The following is a 16,126-nucleotide window of genomic DNA, read 5'->3' as shown; positions in this document are numbered from 1 at the left end:
CAGACTGTCTCTCCTCCAAATTAAGCACTTTCAGTGCAGGTCGGAGATGACATAGCAGCTGCAGAGCATGTTGAATTGATTTTGCCAGTTATGTGCCTGCATGGGTCTGCTTTTCACTTTAGTAACTGGAGGGTTAATTAGTTCTGGGAGTGTAAACAAGTTGGTTAAGCAGGAGTCCCAACGAGCTGCCACGTTCCAATCAGCTAAGGCTTAGGAGCAGACTAAACATGTTTCAGGAATAACTAACCTGCTTCCCTGAACACCTATTTGCTAAATTAAAATGAAGCCAGAGCTGTGCAGAAGTTGGAGAGCTGCTAGCAACAAGCTGGTTAGGCTGTTCTTCAGACCTGTGGGTTTCTGAAGTCATTTTCTATAAGAAAATTCAAGCTGCACCTTTAGTAAGAGAAATCTCAGATAATTAGACCCTGCCAGTTTATTTCATACCTTTAAACATTTTATTTAAGAAGAAAAGAACATTTTTCTCCTAGAACATACTTGGGGAAAGTTGTTTCTCTATATGACAGTCTGCAGAATGGACATTTCATGTCTTTTTCAGTAACTGAAGGAATTTAAATGGGTGAGAAGAAAATAACAAGATAGAGATGGTTCAAATGGGCTCTCGTTCTTTCAAAAAACTTCAAAATGGCTGAAGTATTCCAGTGACAATTTTATTCTTCTCCCAATGTCTGTATTTTGCCAAAATTCATGAAAACAAAAAGATCTTGAGTTGGTAACTAAAACTGGAGTTTCACAAGGGAGGGCAGATCAGGTGCTCCATGCCAAAATTTCCAGGTCATCCTATTTTTTCCCATTATGAGTCACGGTCACTAGTGTCCATTCTGGAAAGTCCTTGGACAGTCCAAATGGAAAACAAACCAGATCTTTCCTGGGCACCATGACCGGAGTCTGACTGGAAGTATCAGACTGGATGTATTTGACATTTTGTGGCAAAGTACATTTGTTCAAAGCTCTCGGCTGTTTAGGAAGAAACTAAAATGCATATAGAAAGCAGGAATACTGAAAAATCTTATTGAATGATTTTTCTTTGAAAAGCAGAAATTTTTGGTCACTGTATTCAAAGGCCTTCATTTACTTTGAACGTAAATACAACAGAGTTAAGATTTTCGCGGAGGACTCATCTCTGATTTAACTTATATTCAACCAGCTCATCCCAAATGAATGGTGCCAAAGACTACCAATCCCTGCAATTTTTGGGCTTTAAAACCTACACCATTCTCAGAAACATAGTTAGAAATGATCTAGTAATGATAAAAATCACACGTGCAGATATCTTGGACTGTATAAGATACTGGTTTTCTTCAGTAATACACTCAGGAAATATTGTCACTCTCAATTTTTAGTCTATTTAGTTCTAGGTGAACACATACGTATACTACATTGAAGTATCTCATTTGTATACATCAGGCTATCCACATTTTACCATATGGAGGTATCACATTATTAATAGCTGTTTTCTTTAAATAGACTACAGTTTGCTTTAATCTTCCTTTCTGTGCATGATCTTGCAAGAGTAAAAAGGCTTTCATACAAAGGCTGTGTTTTTATATGCAAATCTATCATTTGATTACACACTTTTTTGTCCCTACATTATCATGAATATTTCTGATGAATGTTTTATGGGTTAGGTTTAGGATTTGTGAGCTATTTCAAATTTTATCTGTTTGCCATATCATCTGCAAATACTGCGTCTTTGTTGATGTTGATTGGTCTCATTTACATATTTATCACACTTTTATTTTCAAGGATGTTTTGCTATAAACTGTCTGTCCCCATTTCTCCCCCATGTACTAATAGTACATAGATATATTTTCAAACCAAGCTCATTTCCATATATAATTTTTTTGGTTAACAATAAATCACCACTTAGAGACATCCTATTCAATGCAATCGCTACCTTCATACATATCTGACATATGGTTTCTGAGTAATTAAAGATAACAGGAGCAGTTTACAATGCACTTTGCAACCCACTTCATAGTCCAGAGAGCTCAATGATTTTCCACAACGACTAGGCTAAAAGGAACCCTGCAGGACTGGGGAGAAACAAGTGCCAACAAAACTGGCCATGCAGAGCTGATCTCATTCCTAACTGCTAACTCTTGGCTACAAAAAAAAAAAGACCTTCTTTTTGTTTTCTCAAGAAAAATGTTTACAGTGGTACTTGATGGGGTTATGAGGGTCTGGATCTATGATTAGGGTGCAGCAACTGGAGGCTTTTTAGTGTGTACCATGTGCCAACAGCAGACTCCTGAACCTATAGTGATGCCCTGAAATGGATATCATGCTTCAGAAAAGGCCAGGTGCCATGTGATCTCTACCACTTGCTGCTGACCAGCAGCTCTTCAATCCTTCTTGCACATTTACTACTTGTTCTTCATCTATCCATACTTCTCTAGGTTCAAAATCCTTTCCCTTTTCTTGCCATACCTTCTGGTGTGTTCGCCTTCTTGCTAAATCCCTTACTTATGCAAGAGTATGAGGGAAAAAGGTAGAAATGATGCAGAGAAATGTTGGTAATTGATTCCTTTTTAGTTTTGCTGTTACACTCATAGCACTGAAAAAGGCACTGACGTTAAAGTGCATTTCCCCACTCCCACTCAGAATCCTCTTGGGTGAACAGCCTGTTTGTCACCGTCTCCTGTCAGGGTGTAAGCACTGGGTGTGCTCCTAAACAAAATGTTGTGATTTGCTCATATATGAAATAACTCAGAAAAACTGTACATGGCCCTGACAATTGCCCATAAGAAACTTCTCTCATGCATCCTGCTAGCTGACTCTGAACATGCACAAAACAATCTTATTTATTCATTAGTGAAAAGAGAATCAGCTGCCCTGTTATGAACAGGAGTGTTTTCCTCCTAATCTTCCACTGGTTTATTACAATCTATTACAAAGTTCTCAAAATAATCAGTTTCCCATGATCTTCTGCTATGGCATTTTATTTATTAATTGCAATGACACTCCACACTGAATCAACCCTTTGACCAAGGACCGCCTGCTGGCTGATAGAAAAATGTATTGGAACATAGTCTTAAAAAAAAAGTTTCTAATTTTTTAAACAGAAAGATGAAACTAGATGAAGGTCAGAGATAGGGGCTTGCTCACAGGCAGTAAAAGGAGCTGCAACCAGAAACTGCTGTTTCGAGTAAAATAGTTGTTTCCGAGTAAATATTGACACAATACGTACATTTTCTCTAGGTCACCAAGTCCTGCAAAAGCTCCTTTTGGAATGACTCTCATCTTGGTGAGGACAAATCTCCTGAAAATAGAGAAAATGGGGTGATTATTCACTATTCACAACACAGGACTGCGTGGCAGCCTTGTCAGCACAGGAGAGGCTTTTATCACGGGTACAAGGATAGTCTCCAGCCTGAGGGCTTCGGAATCTAAACACAGCTGTAATGTTCAAAGTATTCATGGGACTCCAACTGCCCGCCCAGACCAAAATTACAACGCAGCGCTGAGCTTCTCAGCATCTGGAGCTGCTCAGGGGAAATAGCATCCATCAGTAGTTGCAATTTCCCTGTTTGCTTCAATAAGAAACCCAGACGCAGTCACTGCAGCTTTGCTGTGCGCTGGGAGGAGGCAACATCTTTCTCATCTCAACCTCTCTTTTGAGAGATGCTCAAGCACAGGATGAAGCAGCCCTGTGGAGCCAGACCGGGATGAGTTTCTTACACAAGGTTGTAAGGTGGTACATGCATGCCCATGCAAGATAAGCCTTAACCTGCTGCACAGATAATTTAAGGAGTCAGCTACTATCTCCCGTCAGTGCAACATTAATACCCTTTATTGCTTCTCAGTCTCTCTTCAAATTAGTTCATAATGTGCCACAAAACTGGGACTTTGGAACACACAACTCAATCACACATGCACCAAGACAACAATTTAATAATTTTTTAAAAGTCACAAAATACGCTTTATCAAAAAAAAAAAAAAGTTTAAAATATCATATAAACCTTTTTGTTTAACCTGGACCCATCTCCTTTTATCACAATAAACAAAGAGGATGACAGAACTTCTGATGGCACTCAGCAAATGAAAGGTAGGGTATCTACTATTCCTTGGAGAAATGAGGTGTTATCTGGGTAATTGTTTTCTTTCACGCATTTAATCATTCATAGATAGTGAGCACAAACAATTGCATATATTAACATGACCTGCTCATCAAGATACATGCTTCACATGATACACTTATGACTAGATGCCAGGTCAAGAAAGTATAGCTGAGACATGAGAAAGCCCACAGAGATTTTGCAGGGAGAAATATCGTATTTTTGTATTTGTTGCTCAGAATAAAAGTCACATTCAAACTCCCAGGTATTAAACACAAAGAAGATTAAATAAGCAAGACATCAGATAATACTGGTTGTATAGAATGATAGCTGTTAAAAAAAGAGTTATTTTATTTTTTAAAAATACATCACCTCTGTTACATACGTGAATACTACCCTGTGATTCAGTTTCTTAGTCTATTTTCCCATGGAAATGGAAATGAATTGTTTTCCGAATTACTGTGGAAGTCTTTTTTTCAGTGAGCATGCCTGCTAGAGCATCCCTCATTTTTATCATCTCCGACCTGGTGTTGCATGGCTGCTTGAGATTGCCTTTCAGCTCATGTCTGTGCTGCCTTATTGTAAGGTCTGCAGGAGGACAGAAGTGGGAAGTCAGCCTGGTATTACCTACTGTGTAGTGCTGGAAATTTTAACACAATACCTCAAAACTAGAGACTTACTTTCTTACCGTTCACATAAAGTATTTATACAATCCTCATCTATTTTTTATTGCAGCTGATTAGTTTAGAATTTTCATGGGAGATTATCATGTTTTAATCAAAGTCATAGGGAAAAAAGTATTATTCTGATAGAATACCACTGTGAAATGTTCCTATTTTTTAATTGTAGGTCTTTAGTAGAATCTACCCCCTCATTTAGATTCCCAAATATAAGTTAATATTTACTTAAGTGGGACAAAGTCAATGCATGCCTCACCTAGCTCTAGAGATATCACTGTGATTACATACTGTGAACTTGGCCCCATGCTTTTTTAAAAATTGAAGTTTATGGCATTCTCAGTCCTGAAAGATGATAAAGTCAATTTGGTATTCCATTATTCTTGTACTATCATTAATGTAAGTCAGAAAGAGCTTCAACACACTGTCACACAAGAATTACAGTATTGAGATCATTATGCAAATGTTAGAAGGATTAAAGAGCTTCCAGAAAACACCTAACCTGGATTAGGCAATTTGTAAAGCCCTACTGAAAACATGGCTGGTGTAATGCATGCAAAACCATGGCTGTGCTTTCACAGTGCAGCTAGGTACAATGGATCCTTGCAGAACACCCAGCAGGCTTAGTGCTACAAAGCTGACCCATCAGGAAACTCTTTAACTTTGATCTGCTTTGAAACCTTTCCTAAACTCTCCTTTGTAGAAACGCACACCTAATTTTGGAGCCCTAGAAAGTGGCTCTGTCTGAAAAGCCACCTATAACTTTTTTATGGCAATGTTTGAAAATGAATGTTCTCTCTGCAGGTGCAGATCATCAGGAGGGTTGCAACTTTTTCATTAAACACTGGCCTACGCCACGCTTCAGCACAACAAGAATTTACCACCTGATCCCAAAACTAATTAAAAGAGGGGAACCTCATTCATAAATGAGGTTACCTATATGAGGAAAGACACAAGTGCATCAAGTGCATAGAAGTAAAAATCAAACCTTGAGTTTCTGTGTTAAATACCCTGCAATCCTGCGTTAATAAGGTGCCAGAATTCAGGAGCCATATGTATAATGCTCTGGAGCAGTTAACGTAGAATTGAAGTTTAATAGCAGAAGTCTCACATTCCACATTAAAAAATTAAGGTTAATTGTTTTTAAACATTCCTGAGTAGGCTAATAAAGTCAGCCTTAATAGTATAATGAACACTGAAAATTAGAATCAGCTGCTTGTTGAATTATCAACTGTATAATGAATAGGAGTCTACTATAACTAGTCAAATGCTGTATTGTCAACAAATCTCACCAATTAGGCTCCAAGAATCAATCTGTACTTAACTTGAGATACTGGCTGTTCAGTGCTAATTCTTTATGAGGTACATGGAGAAAATAATTGAAAAGCATTTCCTTGGGTTTGTTGCTGGCATTATTTTAGGGTCAAAGAAAAGAATACATCTCACCTTCATTCAAGCATGTTTCATGCCAAGACAAACAAGTAAACAAAAGCATCCTTCAAAAAAACATGTGCTTAATAGACAGATGCAGTATTTGGTCCTAAAAATTATGCTAGCACTTAGGCACCAGCAAGGAAAACACTGAAAAGCCTAAACACTCAGTGCATGGCATGGAATTGAAAACCTACAGCCAGGTGCTCAACATAAGGTGTGAGAAAGGTTAGACTGAAAGTTAGGTGATCCAAAAATCTGTACGCAGAGCTAGCCCCCCGGAAACACCAGATCTCATCTCCCAGAGCTTTCAGCTGTGCACCAGAGCTACAGGCGTAGCACCAGCCTCAACACACACAGGGAGCTCCGCTCACAGCAGGCTCTGCCAGGAGGGAGGAAGGCATCGTGGTCTCCCAACACAGCCCTGGCAGCTGAAGCGCAGACACAGGGAACGGGAGTCATGGCTTCAAGTCCCCCCTCACCCTGAGCGGTGCAAACTCCCCTATTTCATGCCCCAGGAGGACACTCAGCGGCCAAGGGACCTATCCCTGACTAAGCTCAAGCGTTGTGCAGCCAGGGCTAGACTCCTTGTGCCGCCAGGCACAGGGGGAACTTAACCCTACCACCTTCTCTAAAGGCATTACAGTTAGAGCTGATTTCCCTGGGACAGATTAAAAAAAATAATTACACTTTTTTAAGTCCAGCTTTCAGGATGCTATTGTTATTTAGGCTACAGCAGGTCCCAGAAGTCCTAGCAAGGACTCCAGCATTGGAGCCACCAAAAACTTAACAAACGAGAGAACAGAAACAAGCCCCAAATAGTGACATGGTTATCCTGAATCATGAGAAGGCAATATACACGTCTGGAAATAGAAGAATGGCAATATTAACTACGTACAGAGGTATAAGCTAGATTTAAGTCTGGCCCATTGCTCCTATACATGCCCTAATATCCACGAGAGGTTTCTAAATCCTGATTTAAATACTTCTGTTGAAAGCGATTCTTGTGGATTTTATTGATAGGAACTGAAGTTATCTGCTGCAGTTGTACAATCACACTTATACTTTATATATTTAAATATATGTGTGTTATGAACTATAATATAAATATTTACTTAAATATATAATATTGATTAATATTTAACTGATTTTTACCTACTTCTGCTTTTCTGACCAGTGAGAGTAATTGTTTTCTGTTGTACAGTAATATCCTTTTATATCTAGAAGGACAGGTAAGCTTACAATCAGACTACATATATATAAGGTCCTGCACCTGGGACGGGGCAACCCCCAGTATCAGTACAGGTTGGGGGATGAAGGGATTGAGAGCAGCCCTGCAGAGAAGGACTTGGGGGTACTGGTGGATGAAAAGCTGGACACGAGCCGGCAATGTGCGCTTGCAGCCCAGAAAGCCAACCACATCCTGGGCTGCATCAAAAGCAGCGTGGCCAGCAGGTCGAGGGAGGTGATTGTGCCCCTCTGCTCTGCTCTGGTGAGACCTCACCTGGAGCACTGCGTCCAGCTCTGGGGCCCTCAGCACAAGGACATGGACCTGTTGGAGCGGTCCAGAAGAGGGCCACCAAAATGATCCGAGGGCTGGAGCACCTCCCCTACAAGGCCAGGCTGAGGGAGTTGGGGTTGTTCAGCCTGGAGAAGAGAAGGCTGCGGGGAGACCTTATTGCGGCCTTCCAGTACTTAAAGGGGGCCTATAGGAAAGATGGGGGCAATTTTTTTAGCAAAGCCTGTTGTGACAGGACAAGGAGTAATGGATTTCAACTAAAGAAGAATAGATTTAGACTAGACATAAGAAAGAAATGTTTTACAATGAGGGTGGTGAAGCACTGGAACAGGTTGCCCAGAGAGGTGGTGGAGGCCCCATCCCTGGCAACATTCAAGGCCAGGTTGGACGGGGCTCTGAGCAACCTGATCTGGTTAAAGCTGTCCCTGCTTACTGCAGGGGGGTTGGGCTAGATGGCCTCTAAAGGTCCCTTCCAACCCAAAGCATTCTATGATTCTACATTTCTCTAGACTGAACATGCACAATTGCCACAGATTTTTCTGGTTTTCAATTTTACGTGTTTTATATGCCTCTTTATTGTGTCATTCTAGTTTGTCTCATGAATGGCTGTGAGTAAATTCTTCTAGTACAAAACTACTAAAAACATATTGCTAATTAAGGCTAGACCTGTCAGGACTAGGGCAGAACTATCTCCTACTGATTTGGTTATTTATACAGAGACATCTAAACCTGGTTATTTAAAACAGTGGGGTCTCAGTTAATAGGAAGCCACTGACACAGGCAACTTACACCACTTTATATCACCAGGAAAAACAAACAACCCAAATACATCTTGGTTCTGTATCGCTGTGTCTAGTATAAGGGAAATATCATAGCTCCAACTTAATCTCAAAGCCTATAGAGGACATGATGCAAACAACAGAAACTAGCAGGTATTGGTAAAATGTTCCTGAATAACCCTCTAACATTTCCAGTTATGAAGAGATTTATTGAACTTTTCCTAAAATAGAGCCTTCTGCAGCTGAAGACATTCAGACAGAATGTAAGATGTGAAGGGAAAAAAAACCTCCAGAAAAATTAATATCCTTCCATCCAGCCCCACATGATTCCAGTGACAGAAATCAGACTGACCTCATCACGAAGGGATGGAGGACTGGACATGATTATTCAAGTATCTGGTGCCCAAGGGATGGGTGATTAAACAGACTTGGTAAATTACAAGATAAAAAAAAACCTGGACCCACACAGGTAATTTCTGCTACATGTCTCTAAAAAAAGTGCATAGGAAACATGTGAAATGTGCATATTAAGCAAATCAATGCAAATATACTGTGTTTGTGAGGTTAGCCATTTATGTGTGAAATGATGTATCTTTCATATTCATCAAATGAGTTTTCAGACCCTGCTCCCACAAGCTTTTTCTTGAACAATTATGAAGATGCTCTTCGGCATAAGTTCTCTACCAGAACTTACTCCCGCGCTGCGCTTGGTACCCCCTCCTCCCAGCCCCCTTCCTTTGCAAACATCCCCAACCACTGGCAATAACCTTGCACAACAAAGGACTGCACTGATTATCAGAGATTAGTCTAGTTAAGGAAAAAAAAAAATCTCCGCTTCATAAAGCATGGCTGAATTTAGATCTTTCAAAACACTCTTTAAGACTCATTTCTCAGATCTACTTAAGTCACACACAGTTAATCAGAAAGTGTGTGCATTGTAGAATTATCTTCCCTGGCTCAAGCAAATTGCAAATTCATGATGTTAAAATGAACTATATCAAGCAGATACTATAAACTTTATAACTTAAGGACCAAAGGAAAATAAAATAAAAAGCCAAAAAGATTTGGTGACCATAATGCTAAATACCAAATTCGGTTCCAAAGAAATAAATGTGATAGGATTTTGAAGAACATTTCACTCTAATCTCTGAGCTAATAGACTGATGTTATCACCTTCTAATCCTCTGCAACAATGTGTATTTTGTCAAAGAAAGATTTACAGTGAAATTTAATTTACTCTTCATATATTTTTTTTGGTTGTTTCTTTGGTTTTGCCTCTTGCTTTAGAGATGTGTTGGAGGTTCCGGCACAAGAAACAGATGAGTCTTTGCTTTACATCAGGAGAAGACAAAATGATGCCATGACCTATTTAGTGTGCTCTTGATTAAATGCAAAAATCAACAAAATCCTGCCCCCTGGTTTTTTTTTCTGTTTTCACTTGATTAGTCAATGCAACAGTGAAGGACTATTTTGCTTTTCATGCTGTAATAGGAGACAAATAGATAGTGCAGACTGTGTCTCAGATGGTGTAAATCAGTTGAGCTCTGTCATTTTGACCCTAAACTTTTGTCCTAATTCTCATTGGAATTAATCCTGAGATTCCTTTGAGCTGAATGCAATTTGATTTAAATTTATCAAGAACATTTGTAAGCCCATTGAAATGGGTTCACATTGCCATATGACTTAACTATGACTAGGGTCTTGTTCTAGTAAACATCTCACTAGGAAGAGGCATATGCAGATATACATGAATGTGAAAGTATTTTTCCTAATCAGCTGCCTAGGTGGAAGATCTCTGTAATCTATGAAGTCATTTGTAGGTGCTTTCAGACATAGCTATGGTTTCCCCTTCCTAACAGCAGACAGAGAGGAGTCCAAAACTCATAAATCAGATGCTAAAACATCAGGCTTCAAAAACCATCAAGCTACATGCAAAAAGATTGGTTTTATTTACTTTCTGGTTTAAAAGTCTTTAGAGCACATTCATATCATGCTGAAAAGCTATTTTCAACACACATAAGGCTTTAACTTAAAACAGAGAAATATTTATATTAGTTGCCTCAGTTCCAGGTGGTACTTCATAAGGCTGACAGGACCACGAGGAATGGCGCTGGCAGTGACAAAACACCGCTCCCACCATCCTACTGGCTCATCTTTTCAGAGTGCTATGCCATCATCTTAAGGGAAAATCAAAGCCAAGCAGAACACTTTTCCAAAAATTACTATTCATGTAACTACAGATTCATTTCAAAAAGGGGACCCTGATGGCACAGGCATGTTTGAATAATGGAGGAAGAGCTTTGCAATTCCTTTTTTTCAACTGAGACATGATCCATGCATTTGAGAATCTGAGATCCCCTACTTTACACACATGTAAACTGACTTATGAGAGAGAGAGACTGTAATCGCTTGCTAATAGGCACAATCTGGCTTGAAGCATCTAATCACTGCATTCACCTATTGTCCTTAAATCAACTGCTCATCCCCTTCAAATGCTTGTGAAAGGACAAGTTATCTAGACTGTGCAGCTGGTTTATTCCTTTTGTGGGATAATAAAAGCAGGTAAAGGTGGGTATTCCAAGAAAAAGTCAATTTATATTTTATGGAGAAGACAGAAAACAAAGATCCCCTCCCCAGTTTCAGGCTGTACTGGGCCTGGCTAGGAAAGAGTTAATTTTCTTCAAGGCAGCTTATACTCTGCTGTGGTTTAGATTTTTGACCAAAACTGTACTGATAACACACTAATCTTCTAGATTTTCTGAACAGTTTTTGCACAGCATCAAGGCCATCTCTGTTTCTCACTTTGCCCCCTGCAGTGCATAGCCTGGGGGGTGGGCTATAGGCTGGGGGGGAACACAACAGGGCAGATGACCCAAAGTAACCAGGGAGATATTCCATATCATATAATGTCATGCTCAGCAATACAAGGGAAAACCATTCTTCTGTCTGACTGGAAAATGCAGGAAAACTCTGGGAGGGCACACGTCCCCCTTTCAGGTATGTTACTTGGGAATCTCTCCAGGTCTGCGTGACAAAAAGGGCATCTCTGAGAAAGCAAATATTTTGGTTTGTGCACTGTTAAACAAAACAATGTACAGACAAAGTAAATACCATTAGAACTGCAATGATAAAGCTATTAGCAATGCCTGTCGTCTTTGCAGGTCTGAGTCTAAAAGGCAACATGTGCAGTAGCTCATGAAAAATCACTCCTTAATCTTTACCAGTGGCCTCCCTTAAAAATCAATTTGCTTTTCTTTTTTGAATTAGATTAAAAGGATAATGAATAGTACTGATGGTATTCCTATTCTAGATTTAGTGAATACTTGCTTGGCGTAATAATGCCATCCAGCCACAAAAAGCTGAAGGGAAGCATTTTAAGATCACACAGCTGATGTCCTGTTGGCATTTCACTTGTAGGGTGCCCACAATACCATAACATGGATAACAAAATGCCCGTTTCCCCAGCAGAGCTGTGATGCTGCAGACACAGGCACACAGCAAAGCTGCTGTGGGATTTGTTTTTCCCCCAGGACCTTGCTTAGGTCAGCTAATAAGTCACACACAGTGCCCCTCAGCAGCTCACAGCTGATAAGGAGAGATAAGGAAGGTCAGAAAATTGTTTGGAGAAAAAAAAAAAACAAACATCGAAAAGACTAAAAAGTGGTCAAGCAACACACTTTTAAAGCTTACTCTGCCTCCCCCCTGCCTTAGTTTTCCAAAACCATGGTATGTTTAGTCTCAGCACTGATACCCTTTTAATTTCTGGACAAAGCATGCACTGTCCTCAGTAACACTGTACATCCCCCCACAATGCTGCAGATAGCTTCTTTCCGAGGTCACACGTGCAGGCAGTTAAAAATAAAGCTCCAAGATGCTTTTAAATACCTCTGCTTGAATAAGGCAGGATGAATCTGGAGATGGGGGATTAAAAAAAAAAAACAAAAAACAAACAACAAACCAAGATGGAGGAAAAAAATAGAGAAGACTGCAAAATTCCCAATCAGAAAAAGAGATGTAACACCAGGACTTTTACTCAATCTTAGACGGTTAATGCTCTACACTTAGTGCAATTATTTCACTGTACTTAGGCTGGGCTGCTTTACACTGAGATAAAGCTAGAGAGGAACAGAGCTGTGACTATTCAGACCAGTTGCCTGCGTGTGTTAACGCATTTTGCAAAGTGTTTGACAAACAATTTTGTTGAAGATTTAGGTGCAAGTGGCAGTAATGCACAAGATACGTAACAAACACAAATGACATCCGCCCTGAGCAGACTTACTGCAGAACACCCTCTGACACAAGGCCATCGGTCCCTTCAGTGGATCCAGGTGGCTGCAAGTCAGAGGGCAGTTTGTCTCCTGCACCCTTGCAGCAGATAAAGCAGACAGCAAAGCAATGCCATCTTGGCAGGAAGGCTCTCCTCCTTTCTTCAAGCTTGCCCAGAGCTTGAGCAAAGCAAAGCAAAGCTGGAGCTCTGGATTCCTCTACAGTACGCACACAGAGAGAAAAAAGGTTTGCCACAGAGCACAAATTGCAGCAACAAACAAGTCCTCTTTAGGCTTATGAGCAGAATCACAGTTATCATGTTCACATTTGGGAAGAGTTTTTAACTGCTAGGAACAAGTTACCCACAAAAAAGGCCAGCAGTAATCTTGAAAGCGCAGTAAAAATTGCTTCTATTAATGTCAAAGGCATGCTGTGAAAAGTGTTTTGTGTAAGATAAATAACACAAGTGAATGAAGTTATCCCATCTTGGTTTACACAGAGCCAGAAAATAGTGATTGCTTTATTTTTACAAATAGCTATACTTTATTAGTATCGATCATCCTGTAAGACGCTACAGTACTTTTAGAAGAGTACATCCTCCTTCCTCACAGCTTACTCACATGGGCCTTTGAGAAATGTACAGCATGTGATAAACGTGCAGCTTCCTTAAAATTTGACCTTGATATGTGTAACCATCTTTATGGTGAGGAGCCATTAAAAATTCATTCACTCTGAGCACACTCTCGGTGTTGCATCTATTTATATTAATATCTCTGCATACTTTCCTAACAACAGGAGCATTGTACAAGTACGGGGTATTTTGTTCTTGCATAAAGAGAGTTTTACTTTGTGTTCTTTCCCACGGGCAACTTCTCAAGGCAAATAGGGTTATGGAAAATGTCCACAGTCCAACCAGATGGGGGGCTTTTTAGGTATTGTCTTCAAAACTTTCTTCTCCTCTTTTGATTCAGAGCAAGAATAGCTATCCTGCTCACACACAGCCGGTCACTTCAACTCTTTTCCTGTCCCAAGAATGTGTCAAAAAAGATCTTATTCCGCAGCAGGGAGAGAACAGTGGTTTGTTCATAGGCTGAGGTCGTGGCAGGAAGGTGATAAGTGTTCTTTGTGTGTAGTGTTTCTACCTCTAAGACCTTGGGACTTTCTATGTTGGCAGGCCCTCCATACATGATGTTAATTTTATTGACTGAGACAAATTGTCCAGGGACAAAATTCCTTAAGTTCTATGTTAGATACCTTAGTGAAGGTAAAAGAGAAAGAAAGAGAAATCTTTTCTGCACAATATCTTGCTGAATGATCACTATTTAGCAAAACACCAAATAACTTACCTCTGCCACTTTATCTTGCTTGACAAATTCATTAGAAAGAGCTAGCATGCTTTTTACCGCCTTTCTCATCTGTAGCCTTATAGGCACTATACCTATGTTACTTAATGGGACACAGCTGAAATATCACAGAATACTAATAAAATAAAGATATTCACTGCTACATTCCCTAATTAGCATACACAGCCTAGTAAGTAACAGGGTCCCCACCAAATATTTGGATTAATTTGGATGCATCCAAAGGCTTTGAAGTTGTAATGAGATATCTGATACTCCTTGATGCCAGAGCAGTCAGAAATCATTTAAGGAATAGCATCTGGAGACTTGATTGTACTCTTTGTTCCTCTGGATCTGAGTATGAGCTTTGTTAACGTAAATATTCCCCCTGCTATCTAATACGCACCGTATTTTCCAAAGAGCAGCATGAGTGCCAAACACAGCTAACTCAACTGGCAGTCTTGGGAAAACAGCATCTCCCAAAGGAGGGGTCCGGGATGCAAATGGCACATAATCCACTGTTCTTGGGGCACCAGCTAGACTTGTGGTGACATAACTATACTGAAATACAGAAATATACTGGGCCTAGGCCATATGCTCCCACTTCCCTCCCACTGTGGCAAGTGGAGCATTTCCTTCTTTTTACATACTGAAGTGCATACTTAAATTTCAAATACTTACATCTTGAAATAACACTAAAAGTGACAAAGGTGAAAAATCCCCACCTTGTGTTACTCTAGCACCATGCAAAGAAACAAAACCTCCTGTTCATCCCCTCTGGTCATGCCTTCCTCTAATCTGAATGTCTCTGCTGACTATTTCCAGGGCGGCAGAAGCTGATTCCTGGAATTGCTGCTGCCTGTGCAAGAAGATGAACCACACAGTGCACTAAGAATGGGAGCACCTGCGAAATTAATGTGAGCAACAGGCTCCTGTGTGCGTAAGAAAGCTCATAGTCCTCACACTATAATGCACTTTGCACATTTTATTCAAGTCCTGTAAACGTTCCTGTTTACTACCATTGCTCACCACACATTCCCATGTCACTGATGCTCTTCCTAGCCGCACAGTTTTCACATCAAGAACTTTTCTCAGCTCATCTAGTAGCAGATTGCTGAGGGAAACATTCACAGCGATATGAATTGCGGGTGGATGGACTCTCTCAATTTCATCTTGCACTCTCCTGAGACTATCTCTTCTCCCTCACAGTCTTTCTGTTATTGAGATCTCTTCCCCATAGACATCATCAATTTGATAGAAAAGGAACGGCAAGGAATCCTTATTACTTCTTGTACTAAAAAAAAAGAAACCAATGTTTTCCTGTTATTTTAGTAAGAATTAGCTTCCACTGCAAATGCTGAGATTATCTATCTAGCTTCCACTAGCCATGGATTTACTTTCACACGTTAAAATTATGTTCCTGAATAAATATAGCATGGCAGCTAGTGTACCAGTATCCTTAAAAATACTAACTGTACTATTTCCTGTAAGATTGACAGGTCAGTTCCCAGGAACACACAGGGCAAAGCTTGCACTGGTGTCAAGCATGGATCTTTAATGCATTTGAAAGTGAGTATTATTGTTTCAGAAAGATGCCAGCGTGACCACACTGGCAACTGGAACACTAGCTTATGTTCAGAATAAAGATGTGCTTAGTGCTTTCACCTTCAGAGTGCTTCTCGAACATGAGCCCTCTATGGAGCACTTAAAAATAATAAACATACATGGTCCTCTTAAAAAGGGTGACAGAACAGTGAAATATAGACGGGAGAAATTTGACCTGCTTATGGCACAGCTGCAGGTTATGAAAGACCTCTAAGAAAGAGCTTAGCAGTTATGCCTAGGAAAATACATCCTTTGCAACATCTAACCTCAGTGGATGAAACTTAGACTTCTGCCCCCTTCCTACACACCCTTCCATCAGCTCCCTTGAATTGACTGTGTCATCAGCTCTCTAAATGACTGTGATAGGCATCTTCTTGTGTAAAATTGGATAAAACCTGACTGGAAGAAACAAGGATAGATGTAACAGTCATCT

At 40.1% G+C, this 16,126-nt stretch overlaps 1 protein-coding gene across 1 annotated transcript in view; it reads right to left on the bottom strand.

Annotated features, from left to right (window-relative positions):
• FSHR (follicle stimulating hormone receptor) overlaps positions 1-16,126 on the bottom strand; it is an 83,193-nt gene that overhangs the window by 47,102 nt on the left and 19,965 nt on the right. The window contains exon 2 of the mRNA XM_075707622.1: positions 3,209-3,280. Coding sequence (XP_075563737.1) covers positions 3,209-3,280 — 72 coding nt within the window. The remainder of the gene's footprint in view (positions 1-3,208; positions 3,281-16,126) is intronic.

This window comes from Pelecanus crispus, chromosome 3 (assembly GCF_030463565.1).
Source record: "Pelecanus crispus isolate bPelCri1 chromosome 3, bPelCri1.pri, whole genome shotgun sequence".
Classification (NCBI taxonomy): Eukaryota; Metazoa; Chordata; class Aves; order Pelecaniformes; family Pelecanidae; genus Pelecanus; species Pelecanus crispus.
This window is presented reverse-complemented; position numbering and strand designations above follow the sequence as displayed.